The sequence below is a fragment of the Mastigoproctus giganteus genome, chromosome 11 (assembly GCF_048544385.1).
Source record: "Mastigoproctus giganteus isolate SK-2022 chromosome 11, ASM4854438v1, whole genome shotgun sequence".
Lineage (NCBI taxonomy): Eukaryota > Metazoa > Arthropoda > Arachnida > Uropygi > Thelyphonidae > Mastigoproctus > Mastigoproctus giganteus.
Genome location: NC_143585.1, coordinates 88,041,569 through 88,058,849, shown reverse-complemented (window position 1 = coordinate 88,058,849; position 17,281 = coordinate 88,041,569). Strand labels below are relative to the sequence as shown.

At 36.1% G+C, this 17,281-nt stretch overlaps 1 protein-coding gene across 1 annotated transcript in view; it reads right to left on the bottom strand.

Moving 5' to 3' along the window:
* The window catches only part of LOC150078233 (Y+L amino acid transporter 2-like), a 133,116-nt gene that overhangs the window by 17,272 nt on the left and 98,563 nt on the right, over positions 1 to 17,281 (bottom strand). Inside the window, exons 4-7 of the mRNA XM_090385270.1 lie at positions 15,341 to 15,385; positions 13,748 to 13,871; positions 6,823 to 6,926; positions 3,122 to 3,218 (exon numbers count right to left, since the gene is read on the bottom strand). Coding sequence (XP_090241396.1) covers positions 3,122 to 3,218; positions 6,823 to 6,926; positions 13,748 to 13,871; positions 15,341 to 15,385 — 370 coding nt within the window. The remainder of the gene's footprint in view (positions 1 to 3,121; positions 3,219 to 6,822; positions 6,927 to 13,747; positions 13,872 to 15,340; positions 15,386 to 17,281) is intronic.

Here is a 17,281-nt window from a genome sequence, read left to right as displayed (position 1 = left end):
TGAGAGTTTTGGAGAGGGATTTCGGCAGAAGCGGACTTGGTTTTGAATCTTGAAATGTAGTTCATCCAGTTATCTAGATCAAGATTTGAATTAATGCAACTGTGTCTTGATGAGTATGGCGCTTTTCCTTTAGACAAGGTAGTATCGGTGTATCTCTTTATTGCTGATGCCTTGAGTCTGTTGAACATAGCTCTTGCTCTGGAGTATAGGATTCGATCTTGGGTTGTGCCAGAGATTTTCCACTGCCTGTGAAGGTACTGCTTGTTGTGGAAACTGCGCGCTAGATCTTTGGTCCACCAAGCTCTAGTTCTTGGAGAAATGTGTACAGTTTTGGCTGATGCATAGAGGGTGACTGTATTTATCCATCTTGTGATTAGGTCAACTGCGAGGATTGGGTCACATCCATCATCCCATTGTATGTAATATCACATGTTACTCTACGTATTCACAACTCTACATCATCCCATTGTATGTAATATCACATGTTACTCTACGTATTCACAACTCTACTAGCCAATCAAAATAGGTAAGATATCTGTAATCCTCCTACCGCAAACGTTGTACACAGGTTAAAACAATAAAAAATATATATATAAACAAAAACTAATGGCGAACAACGACTAGCATGTGTAGCACGAAGCCAAACAAACTGAAACGGTGCTTGGAAACAACATCAAGAACATATAAGAAAAGCGCCATTTTTAGATTAAAATCCTAAAAGAATACGGTGACCAAAAGTTAAACTTTAACCCTTGAGAAAAAAAAAAAACTTTATTTGCTTCTCGGAGTTGCATACAAAATAGTTGAATGAGAAGAGCCTCACAATATTTCAGAAATTAACTTATTGAGAAAATTAGGATGAAATAATATGTAATTATCACATGACAATAGTCCTGTACTGGATATATCTGAATAAGTAGAAGAGCAACTTGCAAAAACTTCAGGATGAAGCTAACGATATAAGGGCAAATGAAAAGAACCTGGAAATCAAAGAGCAAAACTAATGAAGGACCCTCCTCACTCTTATCCAATGAGCAAGATCCGAAACTTTTGCAGGCGGAAGTGTGGCCAGAAGACAAAAATCTGGCCATAAACAAGAGATGTGCACAATCTGGATCAAAATAGGCCGATGCATAGCAACAAGAAAATGGAAGAACGGGAATCTGAAGTTGGTAATAATAAACATCTTCGCACGAGATGTAAGAAATACAGTAAAACTTCATACATTGAAAAGGGTGCTCCTTGCAAGCGACTATGATTTAATTTGACAATATGAGGGTTGGCAATTCAATAGCAAAGTGATGCAAAAGAGGGACACTAAAAGAAAGGCTCAAGACGATATAAAAGCAAACAAATTTGATAAAACTGAACAGGTATTTTAGATTTTGTTTTCCGCCTTTAGATTATAATTGCATGTAAAATACCGTAAGTATTTAAGGACAGAAAATGCACTGAAAGAATTAGTCTAAAGATAAAAGGGACGTAGAAAATAAAAGTAAAAATAAACAGAAATTATTTTAGACATTGTCTAAAATAATAATTTAAAGCTAATTGAAAGAAGTTCAGTCAACGGTTAAAAGTAATTTGAAGTTGATATTATGGCAACGCTTTTTGATAAAATTTTAAAATGTTGAGCGAGAACTTCTCGGCCGTACCGAATTTGCAACCAAATATGCAAAAGTTATACAGTAGCAAGGGAGCCTATAGAAATCATTAACTTAAAATTCGATATTTTGTTTGAATATTATTAAAGATGGAAATTAATACATGTTTACTGTGTGCAACACTAGGTAACATTAATGCTAAACAAAACTTTAAATTCAAATTAACGTAAAACCTGTTATAAAAAAGTACAACTAACAAATTAATTTAAATTTTTTTTCAAAAAAAAAATAGTAGGATAACATTTTCCCCCACTTGATTGGATGATCCAAGTGGAACGTAAATCCGACTTCGGGAACCATGTTCCTGAAGATGATCGAAAAAAAATATCTTTTTCTCGTACACATATGAAGGATGACTAAGCGAGATAAATAATTGTGTAGCTGTTTTGGAAGAGCAAAGAGACGAACTAAGATCACTTGGCAGTAAATTTAAACTGTCTTGAACTTTTCAATAGCACGAATACAACCGTGTGATAAGAGCTGGAAAGTGCGAAGTTAGAAACTGTTCCAGTTAAGAGAGAATAAATTATTAACAATACATTTGTAATCTGTCAGCAGAGAGTAAAATTAATTCGAAATTATCACTCTTTAAATGCAAGTCATGAAAGAAAGGGAAAACTAATAACGAAACGTGACTAGAACGGACTCAAGTGAAGTTACTGAAATTTTCCGTGGAAAAGAAAACTTCACGCTGTTTTTGATAACGTTAAAATAATTTCCCAAATAACGGGCTTCCTAAACCAAAGTTCTAGGTCTGCCTGCTTAAGATGGATATGTAAAGCACCTTACAGATCTAGGAAAGAGATTCAAGTACGGTTCAAATCAAAGTAAAATTGTCTGGGAGCTGGGGTTGATTTGTACCACACTGATGCCTATATACATGTGCCACAGATACATATAGGTCACGCTTAAGATGTAAAGGAGTTCCCCCTCCAGCTAATATTTTTCGTAGCATGGACGTTGTTTATGGTAAAAAATGTCTTGAGCCAGAAGGAGGTCAAGTGGTGCAAAACGATAAAGGGGAAAGGTATCAGCATGTTACAGAAAACCGACTATCGAAAGCCACTGCCCGAAACAGTTCTTACAAGTGTATCTGGTTCGAACCAGTTCTGCAAAAAAGTAATTAAATTCGTGGTCAGGGTGGTAGCACAGCCAACTTACCTACTTCCAGGATTCCCTAATGTTAGGAAAGATCAAATGAAACTTAAATAATCCATTACCAAAAATGAGATCACAGTCCATACAAAAATGCTAAAATAAGAGCTTAAACAATTTTGAAAGGAAAATTTAAAAATGGTACACAGCTGATATTAGCTCAATTCAGAACTGTTTAATATCTTTGTTATCTAGTACTCTAACAGTTGATGAAAAATTTTAAACCGTATACTTCGCATTAACTTTAAAGTCTGTATGCTGTAGTAAATGTTTTAAAATTTCAGGCTTCTGTCGTTACTTACCACAAACAGTACTGCTGGTGCGGGAGTCATGTGAGAAATTTGAATCATTGCTAATATTTCCGGCATTTGACCTTGTTCTGCTCCAGCATAGAATAACCTGTACACAAAAAAGATACATAGGTAGATAAATAGATAGAATGGTAATAGTAAATTGGTATGCGTTAAAAAATATTAAAATCATAGTTACAGTTACGTAAAATCAGAGTAAACTTTCCATAAAAGTTTATTAAAAAAGGGATGTCGGCTTCTGCTGGTAGCCAAAGTACCGCTTGTCAAGAGTAAAATAAAATGAACCAGCATTCCTACAACGCGAAAATGAATTTTCTCACAGCTATCAGGAGTTACATCTCTGTTATAACAGAAATTATAACACTGTTCGCAATATCGTGTTTGGGTATTAATTGTTCTAGTAATGAGAAGGCATAATTGCTATTGCATTTAATAGTGAAGGTAACACCATTAAAGAATTTGTGCAATATATGGTATAGTAGTTTTCAATGCTTTTCACTGTATTAGTTCATTTTCTAGACTTTTTCTTCGTATAAATAGTCTTAGATTGCTATTGTTTTGTTCGAGTAGCAGTAATTATTTTTCCTAACATGTAAATGTCTATTTTTATAATATTTAGCTGCTTATAACTATTTGTGATATTTTCTTTCCTCTTTGAATGCGAAAAGAATAGATCACACGGTTCTGATCTGCGACTATTATAGACTCCATCCCATGAAAAGAATAATTAGCCATACTCACCATCCACGTATTGAAATAAAAGCTGGATGAAATACCAGATGTGTCGAAATGTTCAACTTAGCTACTTCTACTGAGGAGTCATCGTAGGATATGAAGAAATCAATGTGTTTTCGTCCTTTTGCAGCGAAATTGCAGCACCCTAGACGTTGTGGTATAACTCATAAATTGGTGGAAAGAGACCGGAAGGCATTAAGAACAGTGGTACTTAGATCCCATCAGACCATATTGAACTGTTCATGGAGATCACAAGAACTACCATTAATACAAGGAGAATACGTAGTGGGGCACAGCACACAAGCCAAGCGCGACTTGCCTGACGACAACACATCGTGCTTAGTCGGCGAAATTGTAAAGTTATATTATGGAGTTGAAGAATCACGATACTTTTTTTTGACCTTATGGACAAACGAAGAACGTTATTTACTAGAGTGTCGTACCAACTGTCAAGTTTGGCGGAATGTTGTCACCGACCGGGTTTGTTTCTCGTGGTTTGGACCATTAGCCATTGTTTCTGGAACAGTGAATAGAACACTATACACATCATGGACAATTTCCCTCTTCCTATACTTCAGCAACAGAGTATGGAAAGGTTCCTTTCAGCATGACAGTGCGCCATGTCGTGGTGTACAGCCTGTAGTGACTTGGATTGAAGATATGGGTATGTGTGAAACCTTCATTTGCCTGCATTTCTTAGTTCCACTGAGCACTTTAGGAATGCACTGGAACGTTGGCTACTGGGGCATAGTCAACGCTTAATCAGTAGACGAATTGATCGCGGTGTTGAGGGAGGAATGGACTAAAATACTGCCTTTCTGATATTAATATAGCACATAATTTCATTTGTGCAATGTAAAGCAGCATTAGGAAAGACAATCCATAAAACTTCTTTCGGGTGTGGATTTTGAGAATCCATGAGAATCCACTAAACAAAGAGAGTGAAACAAAAGTTCTCTAAAAATAGTATACGAGTACATGTAATTCAAAACAATTACAAATTTTGGAGCATATCTAGATATTTTTCATTAAGTTAGATGTATAAAAAAAAAAGGGATTAATACTTTTCAGTAATAATTCTTGAAATAATACTTTAATGACTTCACAGCTATTGTACGTCACCAGGCCAGCTTGTCCATGATATCAACTATGAATATACAAGAAATATATATAAAATACGTGAATTTAAGAAGGGAAATCAAGTTTTGCCAATAGCCTGGGCCGACATAATTATTTGAAAACCGAGTAAAACACGGTCTTACTTTTTCCTGAACTGTAAACTTCTGTTTACAATTTAGGTAAAGCCTAAGTTAATGTCCACACAAAAAAGAATATCATGCTGATCAATTATCAATCCACGAATTCATATTTGCAGCGAAAACGCTCAAAAAGGTAATCGATTTCCCGTAATTAAGACAAAAATACACTAAGGCTACGCCCTCCTCGTGGCCTTAGTTATTTTGGCGTAAAAATAATATAAAATATGTTGGGTTGTTGTGCGGTTTTATGCGCATCAGCAACTTAGGCCATATTGTATCCGTATATACTGTCTGTAAATTGCGTGTGTTCTTGGTCGATCTGCTGTTTTCTAGACAAAAATCCCGAGTTTCCAGGAGAAAAACCATGCTACCTTCGCTTGAGATCTACTAACTCAGCCACGTTGTGAAAAATGCCCATAACAATTCCGATTCGAACTCAGGTCTTTTCCACCGGTGTGGGGAGGACGGTGATTATACCAATTTCGCTACAATGAGGACTCATAAAATATATAAGCAAACAGATTTCCTATTTGTAAAGGAGGTGGAGATTCCCTATCTCCATCAATTTGGCCTCCTCATTAACCCTGCCAAATCAGCCCAAATTGTCTTTTCTCTGAAGCGCCAACCCACTGAAATCCAAGCTTCTCTAGACGGCATTCCCTTCCCAATGGTCAAGATGCATACAGACTTGGGAGTCGTCTTCGACTATAAACTGAGCTTCAACCCCCACATTGACAAGCTCATAGCAAAATTATGTCAAATGCGCTGGACCACAAAACAACAACTGCTCCACGTTAGGGATCTGGATGTGACTCGACGGTACATATACACCTCAGTATACTCCGTCGTACTGTATGCCTCGGAAATTTGGGGGTCCGCGGCCCCTACCAACATCAAGCGCGTGTACTCCGCCGAATACTGACTCCTTCGTTGGATCACGCAAAAACATCGTCATCCACCCCAGCAAAGGACAACTGCGATGGCGACGTCACTTCACTTTGCCCGACTTCCAGATCTTGTATTTGAAAAACGACTTGTTCTCACTGTCAAGATGACAACCGGAATGGTCTCGGAGCCAAGCATCTGGGAACTGTGTGGCTGGAGGATCCCTCTACCCGGACTGAGGTCAGTTCCCACGCTCACAACAACAGACTATCACTCAGTGACCGCTTTCTCCCCAGGGAGATGCTCCCCACAATCCTTTCAATTGACGGCGACCTCTGTAGGTTTGTGAAGGATCGGAGGTACCGAAGAGAGATCCTTAAGAGCCTGACCTTGGCCAGGCAAAGTGCACATTGATAAGGGCAGCATAATAATGCCCAATATATTGTAAATAATGTTCAAAGCACGATGTCTTTATGAATATGTTGTAAATAAAGTCAACAATATCTTTATGAATATAAATATAACATAATGTAAATCTGAATATCTTTATTATTTCATTGTAAATATTGTGAAAAGCATAATATCCTGTAAATAATCTGACACTGATTCAATTTTATTGTTGGCTCTGGGGGATGAGCCCGAACTTCGATGTGGGCCCCGTCTCCCCAAGGCTAGTATTGTACACCATCCAATGTAAAATCCCTGCCATTGCTGCTGTGAAGGGTCTATTGTATATACCATGTTTGTATACAATAAAGATTATATATAAAGTTTCAGCATTTCTTGAATGTTTCAATTCCTTCCCCTACTTACCTTGAAGAAGTAAAGAGAATTCCATTAACACCACCAAACGTTGACATGGCAACGAACACAGGTACGACCCATGCCATCCACCCATAGAGGCGTTCTGCAAAAGTCTGTTAAAAATAATAAAAGGAGAAAAGAAATGAGTGGAAAGAAGTGATATTCTAATAAAAACAGCTGTATTCTACAACATAAATACATTTAAAAAAAAATGTAAAGACTCCGTTGAGCGTGTGATCTATGAAGTCATTTCGGCTATGATCAAAATTTCGAAATAAATTTACAGGCCGCGTGCTGTTTTTACAAAGAGAAATTTTAGATGTGCTCCGCTTAAATCAACTGAAAACTCTTTCATAGTTTCTTTTAAAAAAAGAAGAAAAAAATGCGTTGTGCTACACACGAATTTAGCTTTATGTATTTCGGATTACCTTACCGTTACTAACTGAAGATGCCACCAGCACTCAAGTCTCTCAGTAATTTTAATTTTTATAACGCACTATTAAAAAAAAAAAAGTTACAGGTTTGTAGTAGAAAAACATTACTTCATAAGAACGCATGTTCTTGAGCAAGGTTCTTGGCATGTTCTAGTTCATTCATTAGTTCTTATCTTTATTTAAAAAAAAAAAAACGTAAGAACTTTTCATTAAAGTTACTGTGGCCAGACGTCTTTCTTTTAGCAGGAGAGATATTTTTGGATCACTGTCCTGCATTATTTCCCTTAATATTGTCATGCTTGCACTTTTTAAATGAAAAAAAAAAATTCAAATATAATAATAAACTTTGGTAGCGAGCGTACATTCTCCTTAAAACGTTATTCCGTTATAAGGCGGATCTTTCGTTGGTGTCCAGATGTGGTCACTTAGATTTTATCGATCTAAACTTGACCTATAACAACTTAGGTGTTTTGATTTTTCAAATGAAATTTGAAAATTTAATTACTTTCAGTTGGATACTTTTAGTTTAGCTGTAATTAGATACAAGATAACATACAGTAATTATATTAGGCACTGATCTTTCCAACTGGGATACACAAATCAGGTTATCTTTATAAACTGATTCCGGCCTGGAAGCAGTTCATTATGGCCTCTTTATTGATAACATCGACGAATTAGTCTATTTCTCCCAAAGAGTGGTTTTTCATCCCAAAACAGCCAAACCGACAGTGGATTTCACGCAACTTAGACATGTCGCTGCATGACCTTAGAACTTCGCTGCTTATTCTATAATAACTGAACACAACCAGAAAATATAATTCCATTTATTTGTAATGTAGTGAGGACAATCTTCTTTAAGCGCTTTCTTTGAATTAATAGCTGTTAACCTTACGATGCTGTAAAGAAATTTCTAACACTATTCATTTATAGTGTTAATGTTCTTGAAATTTAAACCTGCGAGTTTAAGTGGCAATGTAGGATGTCTTGCCACCTCCACTAACTAATAAGAGGGCCATAAGAATGGCGGAAATAATGCTGCAGTAGAAGTAAACATCATTGAAGATGATTTAAACACCAACAGAGGTGAACATTATAAATAAATAAATAAATAAATAAATATTCATTTATTGCAAATACAGCAAGCCCATCACAGCACATGGCTAGGGGCAGGTAAAAATATAAAGGGGATGGCATAAAATAATCGAGTATATGTACATAGCAGATTTTACATAGATATTAACAATGGTTAGGAATTTTAGTTGTGAATTTTAAAAAATTGCAGAACAGGACATTTGGCTTTCAGTTGCAATTACTGGGTTGGATTATTTTTCTTCATTTTATCGGAGATCTGACTCCTGTAGGCTTCAGAGTTCATTAACCTGTTGAAATCAATGTTGTGATGATTTATGAGGTGAAGAGATGCATTGGAGAACATTCTGTCCATTTGTTTGAGCCTGGAGAGGTTGGATTTGAATCGCTGGTTTCTTGAATTTTCCCTGTTGGGGGCAGCTATTATATTGGCTAAGTTTGGTGAATCGCATGCAGAGGTGATTAACTTTGCAAGAAGCATGACTCCAGACTTATTGATCATCTGTTGCAGAGGCTTTGTTTTTAGGTTTTTATAAAGCTGTTGCCTGGATATTGTATGGGGAAAACGAAGCTTACTATTGAGCCATCTAAGAACCCAATATTCTAGGGAAAGGAATTTCTTGACGGTTACTTGAGGAGCACCAGACCAGATTTCGGAAGCATAGGACAGAATGGGAAAGATGCATCTTTGAACATGCTTAATGACTGTTTTTCTGTCTTGAATCGCTGCTGTTTCTTGTTTGATTAACCATTTTGCTTTTTGAACTTTTTGAGCAACATATAAATAGTGGGCATTAAAGGAGAGATTTTTTTTTATCAAAAACCACTCCAAGGTCTTTGTGAGCGTAAACATTTGGGATTGGGACATCTGCAATTTTTTATTTCTATGTGGTTGGGTTGTTTCTGAAGGGAATAAGTAATTTGAGCAGATTTGCTTGCATTTATATTCAGATTGAGATCTTTCAGGTACTTGATGATTTCACAAATCTATGAATTCGCATCATTTATAACTTTGCGAATATCATCACTGGCTTTGGAGATTATAAATAACTTTAAATCATCGGCATATGCCAGTAGATTTGGATTTTCTTGTAGAAGTGGTTGCAGAGATGCTGAAAATATAGTACTGGAGAGAACGGCTCCTTGGGGAATGCCTGTTGAGGTTGTGACAAGAATATTGTCAGTACTAGTGGGGAAGAGGAGAAGTCTGCGATTTAGGCTGTATTGAAGATAGGAAATAATCATTGTGTCAACGAGAAAATGATTTTTTAGTATTTGAAAAGCTTTTTTGAGATCTATGTTGTCGAAAGCACCTTTGATATCAAAATAAAATACATCGCATTGTGCCTTATCTTCAAACGTAGTTTGGATGCGTACAATAGTGTCAGCTAGGCTTGTTGTTGTGGAGCGCCCTCTAGGACCAAAATGCATATTGACAGGTGCATTAGCGAAGATTGCAAGTTGAAGATATGGGAGCATGATTTTTCCAATAATTTTAGTAATTATTGACGAAACAGCAACTGGTCGATGGCCGGGATGGTTATTTCTGCAAGCTTTTTTAGGAATCAGGGTAATCCTGAAAGTTTTCCACTGTCTTGGAAGGAATGGCTGGCTAATGCACCTGGAAATGATATGCACTAACGAATCAATAATGTATACGCTGGACAATCTAATAATAAAACCAGGGATGCCGTCAGGACCTTCACTACTATCAGGGCGTATTTGGTTAACTGCACGCTGAACTGTTTTCTTGTTCACAAGTTGGTTAATTAGCAGGGCTTGATCCGGAGACACATCATGTTGCACTTTGTCTGCTTGTTCATAGGAATTAAATGCTAAAAATCTGTTTTGTATACCTTCAGTGAAAATGTCAGATCTGCTTGTTTCCATATTGCATCTTATTCATTCAAAAACTAGTTAATGCTGTAAGGTAGCTGTTGTTTTTGTAGAAAGTGCTCTTTTATTGTGCTTTAGCGTGGACATAACATAATTTTTGTATGACTGAATTTTTTTGAGTTGAAACAAAGCTCTGCTCTTTTTATATTTTATGTGTGCTGATGAAGTGCTGTATTTCTTCCACTGTTTGTGGTATTTTTGCTTACTTTTAAAGTATGGTTTCAGGTGGGATTTGAATCAAGGTTTGGAGTGAGAAGATATTCTAACAATTTTGGATGCAGACTCTGTTTTCAGTTGATTCAGCCATTTTATAAGAAGAAAGGTGGCATCCTGTATAGGAATATTTTTGAGAGAATCCCATGGATAGTATGTCAAGAGCTGCAGAAACTTTTCTTTCTGAAGGAATTTAATTGATGATATTCTTTTAGTGATTTCCAGAGGGGGGGAGCGAGGATTCCCGCAGCAAATTGTTGCTTGCAGTTCTATACTTTTGTGGTCAGATTTAAATGTAATGTTCCTGCTAAGTTTTTCATGCAGTGGAAAGTTAGAGTATACAAGATCAAGCGTTTGATTATCTCTTGTAACAGGGACGTTGATTTTTTTTAGCTCCTAGAACTAAAAATGAGTCGGACAGCAGCTTCATTTGTAGATTATATTTGGGCAGGGGAAGGTTAAAGTCGCCCATTATAATGATGTTAGTTTGAGGCTTAAGAACAGTAGTGATCCAGATTATTACTTCATTAATTATGTCATCAGTAGGTCCAGGCGGAATATAAATATTATAAATTTGAAGCAGAGAATCCTTAACTTGGATTAGTAGGGAAATTCCTTCAAAGTTGAAAGTATTAGAGTTGTGTGTGTTCAAAACTTTAAAATTGGATTTTAAAATTGTTGCTGTCCCACCACCTCTACGATTAATTCTTGATGTCATGAATGGCGTGTAGCTGAGATTCTTCGGCAGTAGGAAAACATCTTGTGAAGATTCCTGCAACCACGTTTCAACTAAACATATGATGTCATGCGATTCTTCAACCATTAATGAAATAAGCGTAGACAGTTTATTTTTTATGCTTCTTACATTTTGAAGGAAAATGCTGAGATGTACATTGTGTTAGAAGGATGTTTGCAAACAGATGTATTAGGTGGCAAGTTAAATGATGGATTAAGATGAGAATTATGAATATTATTCTCTAGCTATGCAGAGAATTCAGCAGATTGAGAATTAGTTGTAACTTTTCACTAGAGTTGTTGACCGATCCTCCAATAGCTCCATGAAATGGCATGACGAGTAGACCATTTGGCCAGATATCAGGATTTAGATATTGTTGTAGGTCACAATTCTTTAGCTCAATTGTAAATGAATATGTGGGATATTTCGTTCTTATTTTGAACGCTCTACCTGGAATTTCTAGTTCTAATAGTAGCTGGTCCATCTGCTGGGAAGTAGTATTTGAGTCTAGCCTGCTTACAAAAATGTTACTACTTCTAAGCGTTACTATTTCTATTCTGTTTCTAATTTTAATACAAGACTGCATATTTCTTGTTCCTATTATGCTTGCATATCTGTTGTTTCTGCGGGGAAACTAAAAACCTGGGGATTTTGTAGGCAAGCCATTATGGGAAGGCACTTCAGGATAACTCAGAGCGATCATTTTGACAGTGCACATACAAATTGCTCGGTTTTTGTTGATTACTAATAGTGGTGGATATCGGTTGTCTGCCTGTGTCGACACGCTGCGAGGAAGCACGATTGTGTTCTCGGACAGAAAGAGAGCTAGAGCTTGATTTTTGGGATCGCGCGGCTGTTTTTTCTGGAACAAATTCTTCATCTGGACTGAGGACTGGAACTGCAAAAGCCTGATGAAAAGAAGGGTGAGGCACCGGATGGCTTTCGACCATAGCCTTTATTATTATTATTATTATTATTAAAAAGTTTTAATAAGCTTTAGTTCGAGAAGCAGGTGGTAAAATTTACATTGCTGATCTTCTATTCGAAAAAGATGCTGTTTAATATCTTCATTTTCTCTAAATTGTTTCCTCAGCATTTGTTCCAGGGAAGCAGATGAGCGATCATTGTTTGGGGCTGTTGAAGGCAGGGGCGACAGAGAGGAAGCGTCATCCGTTTGGGCGGAGGCATCTTTAGTTGACTTCCTTGTATGGTCTGAGGGCTTAGGAGATTGAACTATATTGACGGGGGGAGACGAGGGATGGTCAGCGTTGCTAAGGAGATCAGCATCTGTTGGGGTATCCTGGGAATTCAGCTTATGCTGACTAGGAGACTAAGTTTGCACTTCCTTTGTTAGCACTTTTGCATGAAGGGCATCTGAATTTGTTTTTTTAAATTACTGGTTTAGAAAAGTTCTTTATTAATGAACACGCATCACAAAAAAAAACCATACTGCAAATTCCCTTGCAGATAACCCAATTCCGTACTGTTTTTTGACATATATTGCATGAAACCGCTTTTTTAGGTGGCATGTTGAAGAGTTGAGAATGGCTTTAAATATCAGCAAACAGAATGTAACAAATAAGCAGGTGAGCGTTAATTGACACGGCAGGGAATCGAAGAGAAGAGTATTAAGCCTGAAGAAATAACAAGACAGTCCGGACGTGGGAGTGGCTAACTGCAAAATTGCTAGAGGGCTGCAGGACTTTTACAAAAGCAGGAACACTACCAAGGTCACGAACAGCTTTGTGTCAAGGTAAGAACTTCAGGTCAAAAGTCAATAACGTTGCTGTTTGTAGCTTTGCTAAACAAGGCTCAGTAGCGTTGCACACTAAAAATTTAAGCTTAAATAAATAGTACTTATCTTGATGAAGACTTCATAAAAACCATCTAAGTTGCTTGAGAGTCATCTAAGCAACATGTCAGTACACAGATTTTATAAAGATGCCCTTTAAAAACTACTTAAAATCACTATAAAGCAGGAGCTGAATCAAACACGTCTAACACCTAGGCCTTAGCAGAATGCTAAGCCTAAAGGGATTAGGTAGATGACGAGAGAGTACAGACAAGATAACCCTCGTAATGACAAAATTTTCTCACCCACGTAATCCACTTGCGAAGTTCTTTGGGCTGGTACACTTTCCCGGCGGAAGAAAACACTTTAAACTCATTAAAATAACTCAACATTCAGGAGCTCCAGAACACGTGGCTACACTGAATGACGGCATTATGAAACATGTTCAGCAAGCTGTTTTTCCAAATCGCATTAAATACATCACAATTTTCAAAGAAAATTGCTGTTTTTAACGCGATTTGGAAAAACAGCTCACTGCGAGAGTATTGTAATTTTATAAGGATAAAATGCTTATTTAATTTCAGTATGCCCAACTAACTGTTAAACTGAAATAACAATTAATCACAGCCAGTAAATGATGTTAATACTCTTCAGAGTATTATTATTTACTATGATATTAATACTCTTCAGATTATTAACATTATTCCCTGCCAATTTTAGGCATTGATATTGCTAGAAAGTATTAATAAATGTCTAAGAAGTAACGCCACTTACCACAGCCACAGCTTCTGCTCCAAGCACTTCTTGTACCGAAAGAGTTGTATGGAATGCTACGATAGTCATGGTGTACACAACCGTCACAAGGACACAGGAAATAAATATGGCTCTTGGCAAATTTCTGTAGAAGGGGGAAAAAATATCATATAATATTTTTGAAATGTATTCTTAAAATCTTAATATCCACTAATTACTCTTATTGTGCATGAAACTATTTTAGAACTTTATTAAACCACTGAAAAATTAGGAAAAATCGTCTTCATACGAGTGTACGATGAACATAAGAACAAACGCCATGAAATGAATATCCGCAATAATCAGTTATTCGTATTCTTGAAGGAGATTTGTCATTTGAATTGGCGTATGACCAGTCTAACTTGCTTCAACTTTTTGAAGTATAAATGAAAAACCATTCAAGAATCAAAGCCCAGGAACTGTCTTATAGTTTACAACAGTGCTTCTCAAACTTTTTGATCCGGCACCTCCTCAAATCTGATCAGGAAGTTAGGGCTTCCCAGACGAAATACCATCCGAGTAGTTGCTCTCATCTGAGCTGTTTGTTTTCCTTTATTTTTTTTTCCAAAACCTAGAAATACAATTTTTTTTTTTTTTTTTTTTTTACCGTTCATAAGTCTTTAAACTTATTGAAATTTCCGTTTATCTTTGATCAATGGCGATATGTAATTAAATTAAATGCTTTGTATGCATTTATATCAGCGTAATTCATTTGTAATACTTGATTACAATCAACAAACAGATTTTTCATTTTTTGCGTTTTTTGTTACAAGTTTTTTAATGTTTTAAGTGAGTGAATTACGGAATGAATTTTTTTTTTTTCAAAAACTTAAATTTCTCATCCCTTGATATTAATTCACTTCCTTTTGGGGGGCCACGACTCCCAAGTGAGAAACACTAATCTAAAAAACTAATGCAAAGATAACAAAACTAACTTGTATGTGCACTGATAATGTGATGACTACTTTAATTACGTGAAGAATAACACAATTCAGTGAAGTTTACTGAATTGCAGTGTAAGTTTAATTATAAGATTAAACCATATAGAGTACAAACTAATTAAATTGCAAATGTCGTTTCTAAATCCACTTGGGATTCTATCATCAGGCCCACAGTACACAGGATTCATAAATGTCGCCTATTAGCAATTGCATTTGCCGGATGCTGGCTTTCTTGTAATTAACCTTCCATTAATTTGTCATTCAGTAAATGAACAAATATCACGTGATATAAATGTAATTTAACTGACGTTAATACTAACTTAATTATGCAATGTCTGGTATCTCAAAGTCTTAATTCGAAAGAGAAAATAACGTACTGAAACTGTGCAATTGGTGTATTGTAAACTTTAAGTCAGTTATGGTAAGTAAAAAAAAAAAAATTATCCTTATGGCATTAATGTACTAAAATCTATAAATTATTTGGTTTAGAATACTTAGTAATCGATGCGAAAACCTGTTTTAAGTAATAACTTATTGGATAGATTAAAAATTTTGAACTTCTGAACTGTGTAATAGTGATTCTTTTGCTAATAGTTGGATTTTAAAAACAGTCGAAACTCTAAATTATACTTACTTGTGAGGATCTTTGAGTTCCTCGATTACAAAGTTGAGATAGTTCCTGCAAAAAGATAGAAAAACACATTTTTATTATGCAGAAAACGGGAAAAAGATACAGAAAATATATTGCCCAAATTGTAAAACTTCACTAAAGCCATCAATTACACTTAACCAAGTTTAAACAGCCTTTATTTTGCACCCTTTAAAAAATTTAAATTTATCACATATTTTTTCCCTGATATACAAAACTTACTTCGATGCTGGTTTTAATTGATGTATGATCAATATATGTAGGAAATAATAGAAAGGGATCGATTTTTTGTTATTGATGGTTTTAAATGATGCAGGATTGAATGTATACAGAAGGGAATTGAACGGGATTGGTATTGTTATTAATGGTTTTAACTGATGCATGATTAAGATATATATATATATATAAGAAGATGAGCCAAGATCGTGCTGTCGTATATGTTTGAGTATGAATCCCTTTAATTTTGATATATAAATTGTAAATATGTATTATAATCTAATATTTGGAGTGGTTTTTTGCTATTCTGATTACCCAGCCAAAAAAATACCCACCCCCACATACAGCAGTCATCTGTGGGTATGCATATGTGTCTATTTGCAGGTGGTTCCCCGTCTTCTCCAACAAATATTGCAGCAACCTCTTTTGGATGTAGGTGCATTATATCATCTCCTAACCATCTCGTCCAATTGTTGCATTACTTTGGCCCTACATCCTTGGTTTGATTGTTTTTCAAGCCGTTTAATTGTTGCTTCAGCAGAATCGAAAATATAAAGTTGTCCATATCCTGGCTTATTTGCCTCGTTTGGATATAGCAGTGAGATCAAATGGAAAATCTGGCCGTGTATTCTAAAACAGTATGGACCATTTCCAGGCGGTGATTTAATCTCGGCGCCCATTGATGCGAACGCCATTGCTGAGTTGTACTCTCGTATATGTTCTGTGTAGTTATTTGCTTCACGAGTATCCCCTGTAAGCAGCTTTCGTAATAGAGTAGATGTCTCAGACAGTGGGTCGAGTGAAACCTTTCCATCATGACAGCATTTAGTGTATTTATTCGATGTGTTTATCTCATCTCCTTTATATCTTGCATTGCAATATTCACAGTTGTAACACATATTTCCTATGTCATGCTCTTCCACATTAATTACAGCTTGTTTATTATTCGCATCCGGTACTTCTTTTTGATTAGCCCTACGGCGTTTCGTCCGTCTTCTCATTTCCAACATTGCTTCGCTTTCTTCAATGTTTTCTGTCCGTCTTCGTAATCGCAGAGTCTCGTTCGGTGTCTTAGTCTTCTCCTCTAATGTTTCATTGGCATTTCTTCTACATTTTCTCAAAAGTTCTTACACACTGTTCAGCCATTTTTACACTTTTTAAAACTTAGATAAAATAAACAGTTAAAAAAAAAAAAAACATCGATAGCTTTCAGGTAACCTATGCCTGAAAGCTATCGATCTCTTCAGTCGAAAAACGTTAGTACAAAAATTAATAAAGAATGGCCGGTATGGTGGTCATGCGAGGTGAACCGTATGAGCGGGTGCTGGCACAACAATTGGCTGTTGGAAAATTTGGGCAGCATAACTAAGCGTTATATATATATAGTACATTACGAGGGGCAACGGGACATTGTCGTAGTTCTTAACCTCATCGCTAGGTGGCGCTATAAGATCTAGCTAGTTTCTGGTTAGCAAGTACACAGTAGAACTTCTGTATAGCCGACTAGCCATTCTCTTAAAAAATTGTCCTTTTCAAACAAACATCTTAGAACACAAGGTTCAAAGTGAGGTTAATGAGTTTTCTAATACCGAAAATGTCCTACCTCTAAGATGCGCTTTTAAACGTTATTGAATAAAAACGTTTAATAATTGTATAACGACAGTGTAAGGAATTTCTCCATAAAACGTCTTCACGTCTAAAAATTCAAAG